We start from the raw sequence: 17,051 nt of genomic DNA on the forward strand, positions 1-17,051 counted from the left end.
ACAGAAGGCTCGATTTCATGTCAGTGTTAAATGAGCCTCGTCAACTTGGGGGCCAACCAACACCAGTCCTGCAGATGATCTCAGTGATTGAGCTGGGATATAAGGGTTCAGGTGGTCCCTAAGATACCCTGGACCTAAGTTATTCAGGATTTGTAAATTAATACAAGGACCTTGAACCTTGCTCGGTAGTGGATGGGCAGCCAGTGCAGATGCTTTAAGAGTTGTGTTGCATGTTGACGGCCATATGCCCGAATCAGCAGTCTGACTGCTGAATTTTGCACCAGCTGAAGTTTCCAAACCAGGCCCAAGGGCAGCCTTGCATAGGGCACATTGCAGTAATCCAGCCTCGAGGTTACCAGTCCATGGACTACATGTAGACTGATCTATCCATTCATTTTCACAGTCTTTAATACTAGGATTGTTGGCTAAATCCTATAGGGTATCCCTCCCAACTTCACTCATAAAATACTGTTTGAAAAATAGGAGGATTTGTTCCATGTTCTGAAGTTTATTTCAAGATTGATTCTGGAAATATTTGGGTAGGTGAAGGGACAGGGTTCGCAGGGGGAAATAACTGGTCCTGTTAAATAAAATATAGCTTCTAGCATCAAAAGCCTTTGTTTAAAAACAAGGCTTAATTTGAGATTTCAAATAAAGTGGGGAAAACGTATGAATGGATCTTGTCTTGGAAGTGGAGCAGGGAGACAACCCCCTATTTAACACATTCTGTATCTGTGAGCAGTCTGTTAGTTGAAATATATACAAAACTCTTCTCCCTTGGTTTCCATTGATGTCCTTTCCATCCTTTTTCTCCCTTTTGAGACTAGAGACACTCATGGGGAAAGAAACCTCTGATGGCCATCTAACAGTTACCAGAATGATGTTATGTAAAGATGGCTAGCACTTCAAGATTGAATGGAAGATCTTATGGGATATTTATGTATGTCACTTTGAGTGCCATGGAAGGCAGGCAGTACATAAATGTAATAACAAAATGTTTTCTGGAATTGGAGATCCAAGATACGTTATATATTTTGTTGGGTGGCTTTGCATCCTCTTCACATAATTGGCCTCTGAGGTGTCTTCTTCCTAGGCTTATTGTATTTGTCATCTATAACATGTGCACCACTGGTAGTAATGACTTCATGAACTTCAGGGTAATCACTGACCATTCACAAATGATTATATCGGCCCAGGAGACAGCAGCAATAGTCCTGCTGTTTCTCACATGCCTGGAAATGGGCATTAGCATTATTGGGTGTGCTAAGGATATATCTTTTATGGGCATAAATTACCTTCTGAGAAGCTAGACTCACACCTAATACCTATGCTTCCTTTTTGGTCCTGGGGATCCTTTTGCTTAATTAGTCTTTGAAGATTACAGGAGGCTAATTACGTTCCAGAACTCTCTGGGGTTTTTGCTTAAATGATTTTTATGTGCCTATTTCCCATGGGAAATAATAGACTCATCTTATTTTTTGACAATTGGCACTCAGGAGGCGTCCTGCTGGGATGGCACAGTGAGACCTTATCTATGGGACCTTGAGATTACTAAAGCAGGAGGGTAGGTTATTGGAGCCTAAGATGAACTCTGTTTCTGTGCTGACTAGTTCTCACATACATCTTTTGAAGCAATAGCTGCAAAGATACTTTACTTTCTTTGCCTTGGTGTCTGTAAATTACTGTGATAGCAGTGGTTCTTAACCTGGGGTGCACGTACCCCTGGGGATGCGAGACACTTTTTCTAGGGGTGCGAGGCGAGATTTTAAAAATTCATTTAAATAGAAGCGAAAACACACATTAAAATAAAATCAAATTAAAATTAAAAATGAACTGTGTTTTTTCAGGGGGTGCGAGAGCATATTTTGGAAATCCAAGGGGTGCTGGCAATGGAAAAGGTTAAGAACCACTGAAGGATGAACTAGTTATTGTATAAGACAGTAGATCTTTTTTCTCCAGTGAGCTTATTACCTCCTTTATGAACAACATTGCTTGCATGTGGTATAACTTGTTTCAGTTTAACAGTTATCTGTAGCTGCATGAATGAGATCTTCATCTGTAAAGGCACATAGGTCCCACAGAGGTGGGACATGGGGAGCTTGTCTTAGAATGACGACATATTGCATAGCTTGAGAGAGCTTCCATTTTTCCACTAAACAACAGTCCAATTAAAGGTAAATACAGAGATTATATACATAATTAATAAGCTACTGCTTTTGAAATAAAGTGAGTTGGAAGTTAACATTTTGGAATGTATTTCATTATTTTAAAAAACGAGTAAATAGCCTGTTAATCATATGGCAGAATAAAGGTTCTGGCTGTGTTGAAAGAGATGCTCATAGGTCCATGTCTGAGGAAGCTACCTTTGGATCCTGATGATCTTGGTGACAACCATATGGTATCAAATATTCCCTGTTGGTCCAGGTGCTCAAGCTGATAACTTCACTTGGTTCTGGACAAAACGTCACCTATTTCAATCTAGGTCCTTTTCTGGTTTGGAAGCTCTCTTGTTCATCCTGATGGGATGTCTGCTTCAAGAGACTGAAAGTGGAAGGGCAACTCTGGTTCTCTTGGACTTCTCAATGGTTTTCAGTTCTGTCAACCATGGCATCCTTCTGGACTGACTTTGTTGGATTGGAATTGGAGGCATTGTGCTAAGTGGAAAGAAATGGCTGTTCACCCAGATATTTAGCGCCTTTTAACTGTAAGCGGTTTGCTTATTCTTTTTAGCCTTTCCTGTTATGTGTGTTCTATCATTTATTTTATTTTATAATGCAGTTTAAGCTCCCTTGAAAACCCCATTTGGAAGGAGGACTAAAAGTTTTTAAAATAAATACATCACATCTATGGAGGTACATACTATCTAAGAACACTGAAATTGCTAGATAGTGAAATTACAAGTGATACAAGAAATTTTAATCTGATATGACTCAACTTGAGAACTGTTAATGACTTGCTTGAGTTGAGAAGATGAATCAAAGTGAGCTATGCAATTACACAGTCCTAGTTTGATGTCAGTGATATGTAAAGACTTAAAACAAATATTAGGGAAAATAATAATGAGATATATAGAAGAAAATATAATCAAAGAGAGTGTGGATTCACCAGTGGTTGTCATGCCAGACTAATTGGGCTTCACTTTCATAAAGAATGGTCATTAATCAAGGAATAGTCTCTGGATCTCCTCAAGTATACTCAACATTTTCCAACATATTTCAGCTTGCAGCCATATTAATTACTACATTGAGACTAAGATCCTGATTTTGGCATTAGTGATTGGTGAACTTGTTATATTGTTGGCCATATTGAGCAGTACTGGACAGATATCAAACATAGTTTTAGAAACTAGTCAAATGGAGAAGGAGCTGCTATAAATACAGTAATGTTTTATGTCTATTTGACATATTTTAGAATCCAAATATGGATGTGGATCAGAAGTGCCATAGGTCATAGTAGAGCATGTTACTTACATGTGGAAGGCCCCTGATATCTTCAGTTAAAGAATCTCTGATAATTGGGAAAGATCTGTGCCTGAGAGTTGCTGCTGGGCAAAGAAGACAGTATAGGGCAAGATGGACCAGTGATCTAACTCTATATAAAACAAGATTTATCTGTTCATATATGAAATGTTGAAAGGAAAAATAGAAAATGTGCCTACCTCCAGAGCACAACAATTTGGACAAAAGTAACATGGTTTACATAACCTCTAGAAAAACTTCAGAACTACAACCAGTGGCTGAACTTTCTTCAAAATTGCCTAAAAATACTAAACAGTTGCACTGAAAATCTTACTCAAATCAGTGACTGTGGTATGCAGATCCCATTCTTGCTCCCTGCAGTACTTTTGAGTATGGAAAGTAGCTATTCCACATTAGAAATAAAGCTACATAGTGAGAACCCAGAGATTGAAAAGAGTCATGCTGATGGCAAGACAGTAAAATTTCATCTTGTTGCTCTATTAAAGTCTCACAGCATAAGAATCTGTCTACACATTGATAGACTGGTATCTTGTGAAGTAAACAGTGATTAGAAATTATGCTGCTAGAAATGCAATTCTAGGCTTTGAAAATATATAGCTTCCTTACACGCCAGATTTTCTGTTTGACAAAACAGATGATTGACTGTGAATTGAAATATTATATAGAACTTCGTTTACACAGCTATAGTGAACAAAGATCCTTATTTGAAATATTTTCCAAGACAGATTCTGTACATGAGCCATTCATCTTCAACCTTTGCCTGCAGATGTGACTTAAAAAAAGACCTGACTATGTATGACACTTGTTAAATGCTTTTGATTAAGAGAAGGCTAGAATAGCTTCTATAAGTGCTTTGGTTTAAGCATACTTTTGTGCGTAAAATCATATTCAGCTGCTCCTCCCTTCATAGGAAAAAGATAAATCTCTGATTAAATTTCCATTTCCAAACATCAGTTGTAATTGTGTACCATTCGTCATTGCAACAGAGAATTCTTTATTGATAACTTAAAATATTGAAAGAGTTTGATTAAAAGCTTCAGATAACCTTTTGTAAGTTCATGAAGTAGGTCTCAAATTAATGTAGTGAGTGCTAGTTAAATCTATTTTCTTTTCTTCCGGTTTGGTATTTCAGGTGCAGTGGCAAGCACAGAAGTAAAAATGAAGTTACAAGAGTTTGTCTTAAATAAAAAGAAAGCTTTGGCCCAGAGGAATCTCAACCATTGCATTTCCAATGACCCGCGCTTCTGGTATGGGTAAGTGTGCTTAGTCCATCCTAGTTTCTGACAACTTGTTGATAATTTAATAGATGATATAAGGATATAGAATCTTATATCCTACTTCCCCTGCTTGAAAAAAATACTCTACTCCAGCTACCAGTTACTTAGGACTCCATCACCCCAAAGAAAAGGATGCAATCTGCCTATTTGCTCCTCTTGTTGCTGAAGTCATGTTTGTGGGTTATTTTATTTTTATTTTTCAAATGGCTCTTTCGTGCAAAACTGCACTTGTGCAAAACTGCTGTATGAAAAATAACATTGGCTTTTCCGGAAGAAATGGCTGGTACAGGAGGTGGGAAAGGAAAGCACCCGCTTCCTCTCCCAGTCCCTCCTTCCCCCAGCTCCCACTTCCTCTCCCTGTCCTGCCTTGGCAGTGGGTGCTTGTGGGTCAAATGCACTCTTTAATTTTCTCCAAGCTTTGCTGGGTTTTTCTTGTTGTGAGGGAAGGTCTAGAGATCAGCTCCCCTATACGCGAGGGGGGCTAGCTGGGACTCCAATAGAAAACAGTGCCCTGGAGAGCTGATGATGATCTGGTTTTTTCCTCCTCCAGTAAATAGGCAAGGGGAACTCCTCAGGTTTCACAGGCTCTGAAGTCTGCCACCAGGGTCAGACAAAGGCTCCAAGCGCACGTGTCCGCACGTGCACGCACGCAGGCCTTGGCCAGGTTGCCTGGCTGCTGCTCCTTGAATGGACTGTGATGGGGGTGGTAAAGCCCAGCGAGATCCTGCTTTCCCGTTCTCTCCCCCCGGCTGCACTGGAGAGCTCTTGGGTTTCTGCCAGAATGCTCCAGAGAGAAATGGTCTTAGTTGCCTGCACTTCCCATCTTCAGCAGCCTCCTCCTGGCCTCCTGCTCCCCCACCCCTCTAGAACAGACAACTCTGAGGAATCCAGATGCAGCAGCAGGACTACAGCCGTGGCCAGTTTCTGTCTTGAGTCGGCTGTAAGGAAGAACTGCAGCCAGAGGTGAGGCTTTGAAGTTTGCCTACCAGGCCAGACGCAGCATCTCAGAAGGATTTTCCCCACTCAGCGTGCCTGCAGATTTGTGCTACGCAGTTCATTCATTCTACTTCTCACTTTGGCCTAGAACAGGAGACTCCTGTGGCTTAGGTTAGCTTTTTTACATAAAGGATGGCGGGAACAGTTGGGGTTTTTTTTTGCAGAGCCGGTAAATAGCAAAACTGCCTGCCCTTGCCTGGAGAGCAAGGAGTGAAGCCCCCTTTCCTATTTTAAAAAAAGTCTCCTTTGGTGATAAATTAATACCTTGCATGTACCCACAACAGACCTCAGGTTACTGGAAGTCATGGTAGTTGAGGAAGTAGTAATTTAGGGGAGGCAGAAATACATTGTGTCAAGCACTAGTGTGGACACGAAACATCAAGATAGATTTCGGAGGCATAAAATTGAAAGCGCTCATATGTGGACAGTGGTCCACAAATGCATACATGGAAAAATCAATTCACTTTTGTATTAGTCCCTTAGTGAGGAAGCAAAGGAAGAACAACTCTCAGAGGGGGAAGAGGAACAAACTGGGCAGCCATCGAACAGGCTCTTTCGGAGTGAACCCTCCCAACACTGTTGTCCAAAGCAATTCAGATTCTTTAGCTGGTGGAGGGGAAAGAGAGTGGAGTAGGGCATGTACCAACACTTCTGAAAGGGGATAAGCAAGTCTTTCTTCAGGAACCCGGTAAAACCCTCTGTGGTTCCTGAGTCTTCTAATAGGATCTTTTTGGCAGAGTGGCTCACCCAGCCAGTCCAATCTCTACACATCAGCTGATCAACAAATTATGGTCTCTGAAGTGGTTATGGAGTGCTTGAAAGTTCTATCAATGACTGTGCCAGTTGTGGTCCTGTCATTGCCAGCAATCCCTCCCACAGAGGGCCCTAAAGGATGCATCCAACAAATTTGAGATGGTCCTCAAGAAGACTATGCGGATGCCTCCCCATACCTTCAGGCATCTTGTTAACAATTTGATTTTTGCAAGAACTACTTCCCTGTGGATGGATGAGCTGACAGCTTCCAACTTGAACTTTGCTAAAGCTATTAAAGGACATTCTTCACCAGCTCTCTCACAGTGGCTCTAATTCTAATTTGTGCTGGATGCCTTTCAGCAAAATGTCAAGGCTATGTCCACCAATGCAGTAACTCAGTGAAGACTGTGGCTTCACCAGTAAGAAGTAGATCTGTGGTTGGGGGTAGTAAGCTGTTTGGTGAAGCCCTTGTTAATGATCAGTATACTTGCTCTTAAGGGAGAAATAGTATATACTTAATACCTCTGTAATATCACATTTTCCTTAGGAAAACACAGCATAGTTCTCTTGACCAGAGTTCACCACCACAAAGTGGAGTGACGGGAACTTACAATCATCCTGTGCTAGGGATGTATGATTCCAAAGATGATTTTCCACTCAGAAAAACAGGTAAGCCCTACTTACTTTGTACACATAAAATGATAAAACTTTTCCTTGAAAAAGTTAGATAAGGAATTGGATCTATTTTTTGTTTGTTTGTTCATTCATGTACTTATGCTTTTAATTATTTATAATATGTATACCTGTTCTTGTCACACCAGAGGTGGCTAACATTAAAAATGCAACTGTAAAACATTACAAAATCCTTAAAAGAAAACAGCAAATAGCACAGCCAGAAGATAACAAGACACAGCAGCAGAACGTGGAAATCAGTGAAACATGAGTAGAAACACAACTATAGAATAATCAGCTTGCATTTTCTCCCAAAGCCCTCAGATAACTATGTTTTCATTGCATGTTGAAAAGCAAACAATCTTTGGGCCAGTTAGGCCTTTCTCAGGAAGACACTCTGTTGTGATGTAATGGGCAAAATGGCCCTGTGTTGTATACCCACTTACCAGAGCTCAGGCAGTGGAAAGACATGGAACAACACCTCTAGTATTGAATTGTGTTCTCAGGTTAATATGCATTCCATGTCCATCTTCTGCATGAACCCGCTCACTTTTGAAGATAATTGTGACCTGAGCTCCCCTTTCCAGTAACCAGAAATAGAAGGGGGAAAAAATCTAAAACCTGAAGACAAACAAAAAATCCAAACAAACCTCAAAAGTAAGAGTAAAAAAAGCAAGTGTAGTCATGCAAATTTGCCTCATTGCATAACTTTCATTATGAAAATTTAAAATTCACTTGACAGCGGAACTGGAAGATGATGATATTATTTTGTAGTGCAGACTTCCATATGCCAGGTCAGTCCATAATAAGGCCATACTCATCCACAATTTGATCGTGGATAAAGGGGATGACTTGGTGAGCAACACCAAGCCTTGAATGGGTGAGTTGAATGGGCCTGACCTAACTCATCTGTGCCTATCTGGGTAGTTGTTACAGAATCTGGCTAGACTAGAGGGTTGAGAGGGGGTCTTGCTATTGTCCAAAGAAGCATCATCTCCTTCACCAGGAAACCTTTTGATCTTGGGATGGGCTTAGAGGGTCTGCATCTGGTATTGGGCTAGAGAGACAGACTGGGGATACTACTGATCTACCAACCACCCTGTTACCCAGCGGCATCCCTGACTGAGCTGGCATAAGGGGTCTCTCGCATGGTGTTAGAGAACCCCAGGATGATAGTTCTGTGTGACTTGGAGGATGCCAGTGGGCCAGCATGGGACTTCATGGCCTCCATGACAACAATGGGACTGTCTTAAATGGTTATTGGTCCAATACATTGGGCAGGGCATACTGTTGTTGTAATCTTTACTCCAAGTGGTGTGAGGGATGGACCAAAGGTAGGAGGCATATAATATTTGGACCTATAAGGGTGGTGGGCCTATTCGGATGGCCTGTCCTTGGAGATGGATGGAACGTGATGTGTCTGTGAATGGTCTGGGAGGTTTCCCAGCAGAGAAAGCTGACAATCTTGTCAAAGCCCTGGTCTCATAGCGAGGCTGACATGATTGCTCCCGAGTCTTCTCTCTGATGTTGTGGAGCCTGAGTGGCTCCTTGGTATTTTGAGGAGCTTCGGGCTATGAAGCAAGCCAGATGAACACTAGAGTGCAAGTGGCACAAGTCTCACACAAGCCAGCTGAACACTGGTCAGAGCACACAGTTGTGCCTACCATGTGGCAATATGGATTGCGAAGAAGGCTCATTTTGCAACATACATTGCATCTTCCAGTAGCCAGCCAGCTGAGTTATTTGGAACAGTCCGGAGGTTATTGACTCTGTCTGTGACCAACTGGCTACATACTTTGAAGATAAAGTCGCTCGACTTTGGAATGACCTTGACTCTGCTGTTGCTGCAGTTTCAGATAAGTACCCAATGCTGGAGTGGGTGATGTGTTGTGGGATCAGTTTCATCTTATGAAGTCAGCTCATGTGGACAAGGTGCTGGTGGCTACGCATCCAATCACATGTCCTCTTGATCCCGTTCCTCATGGCTTATTAAGTCTATCAGAGGGGGTTTGGTTGGGTCCATAGTGTGGTTAATGCTTCATTGTGTGAGGGGGTGGTCCCTGTGGCCTTGAAAAAGGTGGTGGGTGAGGCCACTCCTAAAGAAACCAGCCCTGGATCCTGGACCCCTTGTATTGGAATAACTATTGACCATCGCAAATACCCCCTTCTTGAGGAAGGTAGAGTACAGAGTAGTGGTAGGGCAGCTGCAAGCATTCTTGGATGACACTAATAATTTAGATCCATTCCAGTCTGGATTCGGGCCTAGTCATGAGACTGAGTCAGCCTTGGTTGCCCTGATGAATGACCTTTACAGAGAGCGGGACAGGGGGAGTGCAACCTTGCTTCTGCTTCTCGGTCTCTCTGCAGCTTTCAGTACCATTGACCATGGTATCATCCTGGACTGGCCACATGGAATGGGAGTCGGGGGTACTGTATTACCATGTCCAGAGAGTAGCGTTGGGTGATTGTTTTTCAGCTCCCTGGCAGTTGTGCTGTGGATGCCGTAGGGTATCATCTTTTCCCCAATGCTATTTAATATCAATATGAAGCTGCTGTGAGCAGTCATTAGATGTGTTGGGCAAGGTGTCCTCAATATGCTGATGACACTTAGCTTTACTTCTCCACAACATCCAAATCAGGAGAGAGCATGTGGGTCCTGGACCCGGTGCCTGGATGCAGTGGTGGGATGAATGAAGGAGCTTACATGAGCACTTTGGTCTATGGAAAAGGCACTGTTACAGGTTCCACATAATATTTCTGCACTTGCAAGAAATTGTTCTTTTAGTATGGGAGTACCTATTCTTTGGAACTCCCTGACTGTTGACATCAGGCAGGCATCTTCACTGTACAGTAGGGCCCTGCTTCTCGGTGCCCTGCTTTTTGGCGTTCTGCTAATACGGCGTGAGCGGGGTGATCAGCTGGAGTGGGGGCTGGAGCTCTGATCTCCTCCTCCTCCTCCCACACGATCAGCAGGTTAGGTTCCAGACCCCCATGCTACAGCTGATTTGCTTTTTGGCGGGGGTCTGGAACCTCACCTGCCGTATGAGTGGGGCCCTACTGTATTCCTTTTGGCACCTGCTTATAACTTTTTTGTTTAGGCAAGCCTATGCAGACGCAATAGATGTTGATGTGTTTTAATATTTTTAGTTTTTTGGTGTTTTAATTGTTTTTATAATGTTTAATTACTTGTTTTTAAATGTTCTACTGATAATTTTTAATTTTTTTGTAAATTGCTTAGAGGCTTTTTACAATCAAGTGCAATATAAATTTTGTTAAATATTTTGTGGTTGAAAGTGTGGCTCAGGACCCATGGAAATCAGAAAATATGGCCTTGCTTTCCGCTTCTCCACCTGACAATAGAGAACCAAATTTGTATGCTGGATTGTGATTAGGATCCAGGTACTGGTGATCAAGCTCCTTTTCCTTTTCTTTGTTCAATTTCTCAATACATGTCCAGGTTATTTCCTCTTAGTGATGTTTTGGTCAGTCTGACTCCTGAGATATTGTCATGAAGCTGCATCTGTCTGCTGCATGTTTATGTACTTGTTTGCTAACTGTACTATTTACAAAAAGAAAGTTTTTCCTGCGGAATGCTGTGGTTCTAGAAAACAGGAAAATTGAGGGTATTATTTCTAATATGCAAAATGTACAGCATGCTTTTTTATTTTTGCAAAGCTGTGGGGAAAGTGTTGCTATGTTGATGAAATTGCTGTAACTCTAACACTTCTGTTAAAAACAAATTTGTTTGGATTGTAAACTAGCGGTATGTTTTACCAATAAATATTCCTCTGCGAGCTGATAATGAACTCATGAATGCATTAAGTGACTTATTACGAAAATTGCACAGCAACTTAAAGTGCTTAATGCAGTGTGGGTGTGCAAGTCAGTGAGAGCCTCCGTTCCTTGTGATCAGTAAAATATCATGTTAACATCTTTACCCACCCTGCACTTCCTATTGCTGTCACGGTCCAAAGTTCCTCTGTGCTGTATTTTTTTTACTCCTATCTTGTCAAATTCCTAAATATAGGGTAAAATTCGGATATTATGTGTTATCTTTCAGCAGGTACTGTTAAGCTTCAACTGTGCTTCTCCTGCTCTCTCCCCCCTCCCTCCCTGGATTCAGTAAACAAGTAAGCACGGTTCAATAGCCTAGCAGAATAGCTGTGGTTTAAGTATTAAGAGTTCATCCAAAAATATTGGAAGTGAATGCTGTAATTCATGTGGATACTAGAGCCCACAATTGACTTGTACACAGATAATTAAAGTGTAAATGAACTGTTATGTAGCTTCTGGTGTCAGATTAATTTTTGAAATGCAAGATTGTTTGCACCAAGAAATTCTTATAACACTATACAGTACTAAAGTAACATTTCTGTTTATAGGGAGAATTAACATCCATACATCTACCACATAACTTACACAACTTATTTTTAAAAGATGCTTCAGCACTTTCAAGAAGAATTGCTATGGTGGAGGTTCCCTTCTGTTTGGTTTATAGTCAAAATCCATATTAGGGCAATATATTTATTAGGCTAACTTTATGTGTAGGCCTTTCCTGAATTGTAAGGTTGGATTTTTTGTACCTCCTGATGTTCCTATATCTTTACTCTTTTTACTGTGTTCATATTATGCTTTATTTTATGCAGTGTTCTATTGTATACTACATAAGTATTTTTAATATTTTAAAGTGGTCTAGAATGTAAATAAATAAATACAACACCACAAAATAGTGTGCAAGCTTTCAAGTTTTCCAGAACTCTTTGTCAGAGAATTTGGGAGAACTTGAAAGACTACACACTACTTTGTGACATTTTGGTTGGCCTAATATGGCTACCTTTTATGAAGAGTCAGTGACTATTCCACAAAGATGATTTGATGCATTGCCTGTGTGGAAAGACTTTGGCCCAGTTTGCCCATAAACCATACATGATTATTTGACATTAACATATACAAGGATTTTGCTTGTCCCTTGCTCCTGATTATGCCATGCAGGGGAGGAAACAAGCCAGAGTCTGGTTTGTTGTGATGTGTGAACCTGGGCTTAGGTAGGTTCATTGTTCTGAACAAATCATAAGTGGAAAGCCACAAACAGACCTTGTGACTTGTGGTCATAGTTTGATTGCGTATTTGGGAGTGAGGGAGGAGCAGAGTGCTTGTGCACATTAAACCCTATTATGTTTCAAACTTAAAGTTTAATGTTTTGTGTAAACCAGTTTGTGGGCAGGCACCACTTGCTCAATGTTTACGATCTGGGTGTAAAATTGCATTTTTACACCCTACGTTTCTGTTCTTTCTTTTATACAAGTTCCACTTGTAATTTGTTATCTCTAATACATACATTCATACCACCAACCCACCGCTCTATACCTATATTTTAAAACAAAAACATTGCTGGAATATTCATACTCCAGAGCTAAAAGAAAACTGTTTTCGATTAGCATCCTGTTCCTAGTAAGATAGAGGCAAGCCCTCTGGCCATGTTAACATAATATCAACTTTCTTTCAACAAAACACTTATTTAAAAGAAAAAAATAGAGAGATGCTTATTTCCAACAGTAGAGCTCACCTTTATTAATTACGTCTGTCTTACAAAATTGCTGAGACCATTAATCTGTAGAAGCCAGAGTCAAACACCTTCTAGGTTGACTTTGAACACCACTTTTCAACTCCCCTGGGACAGAAGCGACAGCTACCCATAGAAAATAATGTAGAAATCCAGGATTTTAATGAACCTGTGATTGGGTAACAGCATGTCCCCCAACCCAAATGGACTGCAAAGGTAGGAGCTGATACCATTTCTTCCTCCAAGTTGCTGCATTTGGCCAGGGAGGGAGTATGGGGGCAATTTAAGTAGACTGAACTTTGCTGCAACATGAAGAGTGTTTTCTGCGGGGGATTTTTGCCTAGACATCCAGCCTAAGTCAGCCTAAGTGCTGTCCCTTAATTTGCAGTATTAACTGTGGACCCCATTGTAGCATCGATGTTAGTCTTTCTCCCTCAGCCACAGGCCTCCCAACATGCTATATAGTGATAATAGACTGTGTTGACATAGATGTTTTCTGGGTTTTGTTTTTTTAAGTTTAAAACCTCAGATATCTATTTCAGTGAAGCTTAACTATTTCAGTGGTCTTAGAATTCCAGCTGTATGTTTTTAAAGTTTTAAAATGGAAAGTCTCCTTGTGTGCCATTTTGGCGCTACAAGGCAACTCTCAAATAATTTTGTAAGTAAATAAGTAACAGTAGACATATTCTTTTTTTGTATTTAAAAGAGTTAACTTGTCGGCTCTGTCTAGTGAATTGTTGATTTGAATTGTTTAGTGTTTGTTTCTGTATCACCAGATTTAAGTTTCAGCTGTGTGCAGATACTTGGTAATGAGTTGCATTGAGTTCAGAGGGACGTACTCCCAGGTTGGTGTGCCTAGGATTACAGCATAAATGTAGCAACAGTTCTCTATGAAAAGATTCTTTCTAGGTTTCATACATTTTTGGATGCCTTAAGATTTAAACTTTTATTTATTTATTTATTTATTTTATTTTATTACATTTTTAGACCGCCCTATAGCAATAAGCTCCCAGGGCGGTGTACAGCATGATAAAACAGGTTAAAATACAAGTGGATGTAGATACACAATAAAACATAATTAAAAATTTTCAATTTTAAATTCAAATTTTAAAATTTTTAAAATTTTTAAAATGCATTTGATAATTAACAGAAAAGCTTCTGTTTTCTGCCCCTTTTATTTCAGATACGCTATGTTAGCTTTCCATCTAATGATAAAATTAAAATTTTGACAAATATATTCCGAACTAATAATCAATTTTGTCAAGCAGGTTTTTCAGTTTTTCCTTTTAATCATTGGATTAATCATTAGCCATGGTCAAGTATAATATCTTCTAATATAGTCCAGTATAGTAATACTAAATGCAAACAACAATTCAGTGTCAAAGCATCAGATATATTGTAGGTATGTGAAGGAGAGCCTGAGTTATTTAGCTGCTCATTTATACATTTAATATATTTTAATTTAGTTAGAGGTTTTAGCTTGCCTAAACCTGGATTCTGGGCATACAAAAATGAATTTAAGCATACTTTAAAATTGCTAAACTTAAATTAAGAGCTGGTGTAGCATAATGAAGAGACTAAGGAAATCCCTGCCTCAAAGTCTCACTCTTTTGACCTGAGTCCCCTCATATGCAGTATGGAGGATAAAACACTTGCCCGTATCCAAAGGAGTAGTGCAAGGATTTCTGGCTGTGCAACACCCCTTCCCTCTCCTCTCCCTGCACCCTCCCCAAAACTGTTCCAGAGGGTTGGGGAAAACTCCAGAACAGATTTAGGGAGTGCACAGGGAAGGGAGAGGGAGGAGAAGTTCTGTTGTGCAGCCAGAAGTCCTAGTCCTATTGGAACTGCTTCGCTGAATACCACCCCTGACGTAACTTATGAGTTGTTTAAAGATAACAATTAGATAACATGTGAAGTGCTTTGAACACTACAAATATTAATACTGAAAATGATAAGTATTATTATTGTTAGCACTTATTATTAGCCCCAGCTAGCAGTGCTGGTGTCAGGAGGATGGCTATGCAGCACTACCCCACTCACTTACCACTCCTGATTATTGGTAAAACATAATGTTCCTTAATGAGTATAAGAAACCTAAGCATGCTGCCAAGAAAATAAATCACACTGAAGTCAGTGGGACATAATTCTGAGTAAATTGGCTCAGAGATAGGGGTCAGCCATATTGATGGGCTCTCAACTAAAATAAAAATAAAAACTACTTATTGTTTTCTGTAGTATAAATCATGCTGCAAAGACACTGTTCATTCCAGTACATGTAGGCAATGGTTTGGTTGAGACTAATACCCAAACAGTAGTTTAGAATAGATGACTGGGAATTGGCTATGGCAAGCGTTGGGCTCTCACATTCCCCCTCCTCTCCTCCTTTGCATGCGAGAGGACAGTGAAAACTCTGCTTTCACTTTAGAACAAACTGCAGTTCCGTTTTATATGCACACATGGGGAACTGTAGTTTCTTTTAACCAACTTTGGTTACAACAAACTAGGATCAAATTGTTCTTTCAGACCCTGATTTGTGAATTTAACTTTCTAAAGTGAAAGAAGAAACTTCCACTCTGCTGTGATGGACAAAGAAAGTGGATGAGGTATATATAGATTACAGTCTTAGTTATTGTTACTGTGCTTAGGTTGTCCTTTCTTGATTTGGTTATCATTTTGGATCTCTTATCCTTTTATCTATATGAATGGCCTTCTGCAATATTTGAAATGCATTTAATAGAATACTAGCCATTCAGATTTAATCATTTTGCTCTGCAATATCTGCCTGAAATGTTGACTCAATCCACGCTTTGGGATACAGTGCTGATGTGGTAAGCGTGCCCTGTGTTAAGTGTTACAGGTTTTGTATAGCAAGGGTTAGGGCTGGTCTTTAATCAATGTACTTTGTTTCAAGAAGGAGTATTACTGGAAAGCTCCTATGGTTTGATAAGTTTAGTTTTTCCTTTGTCCCTTTCTTTATTCCAGCATCTGAACCCAATCTCAAATTGCGATCCAGATTAAAGCAAAAGGTTGCAGAAAGGCGCAGTAGCCCCTTATTACGAAGAAAAGATGGTCCTGTAGTTACAACTCTTAAGAAGCGTCCATTAGATGTCACAGGTAGGTTGTTGAGCAGCTTTTAACTTAATATCTTTAAATTACAAAATATGTGGAGAAATTGTATAAATATAATGTCAGATTTAAAAAATTGCAATGGTGTCGTTTCTTCAGTAAGCTACATTAAACTTCAGTAAGCTATAGTAATTTTGCCAGCAGTTAATATGGTGAGCTCCAAAGCTGTAATTTCTACTGATGTTTTTAAAAAGCCTAAATAAAACAATCACTAGATTAGCTTGGTTTTTTTGTTAATATATTCTCCTAAAATTTTAGAATATGTGGACATTTCCACCAGAACTGAAAGTATTCATTTTTAATTCCATGCAGCTCTAGCAGTTAGTATAATTTAGAGCTGTAGGGTTAGATCCAGAGTATCCCGTCCATGGATGGAAAGGCTCCTTTGTTTCATGGAAGAAGGTACTGAGATTCAGTGGAGGTGCTGCTGGAGGAAGGGGAGTGTACTGCCCCAGCCATGGGCTGCTTCAAATTTAAGTTCAGTACCAAGGAATCAATGAGATTCAAGGTTTACTCACAAAGGAGATGTTTATTGAGTAATTTAGCGAGCACACAGGCATACTCAACAAACATGGAACGGGCTGCAAGGTCCTGGCATAGACACTTGCAGTCTGAACAGTGAACTGGGCTTCATGGGTGCCTTTTATAGCAAAAATCTTGGCAAATCACAATAGTGACGGAATACATCATTAGCTGCTATCTTACATCAGATCATCGCATCTTGACAGGATACATGATTAATTATGCTATATCAACCTAAGCATCAAAGCCATTCTATGATTAATAGAGTTTATGCTACTATCTTACAAGACCGAGACGCTGTTAGTGAGTGCCTTCTCTGCCCAGATGGTGGATGTTCACCCTGTTCTGGACGGGGTTACACTCCCCTTGAAAGAACAGGTTCGTAGCTTGGGAGTTCTTATCGACTCTTCCTTGTCTCTTGAGGCTCAGGTAGCCTCAGTGGCAGGGAATGCTTTCTACCATCTCCGATTGGTAGCCCAGCTACGTCCCTATCTGGACAGTGACGACCTCGCCTCAGTCGTTCATGCTCTGGTAACTTCTAGATTGGGCTACTGCAACATGCTCTACGTTGGGCTGCCCTTGAAGACAGTTCGGAAACTACAGTTAGTCCAGAATGCAGCGGCCAGATTGTTGACGCGGACAAGAAGGTCCGCTTATATTACA

The 17,051-nt window shown here is 40.4% G+C and overlaps 1 protein-coding gene across 12 annotated transcripts in view; it reads left to right on the top strand.

Moving 5' to 3' along the window:
* The window catches only part of HDAC4 (histone deacetylase 4), a 247,008-nt gene that overhangs the window by 94,910 nt on the left and 135,047 nt on the right, over positions 1–17,051 (top strand). For all 12 annotated transcript variants that reach the window (XM_061607760.1, XM_061607759.1, XM_061607767.1 and 9 more), the window contains 3 exons: positions 4,612–4,732; positions 7,053–7,174; positions 15,723–15,854. In XM_061607760.1, coding sequence (XP_061463744.1) covers positions 4,612–4,732; positions 7,053–7,174; positions 15,723–15,854 — 375 coding nt within the window. The remainder of the gene's footprint in view (positions 1–4,611; positions 4,733–7,052; positions 7,175–15,722; positions 15,855–17,051) is intronic.

Source organism: Rhineura floridana, chromosome 2, assembly GCF_030035675.1.
Source record: "Rhineura floridana isolate rRhiFlo1 chromosome 2, rRhiFlo1.hap2, whole genome shotgun sequence".
NCBI lineage: Eukaryota > Metazoa > Chordata > Lepidosauria > Squamata > Rhineuridae > Rhineura > Rhineura floridana.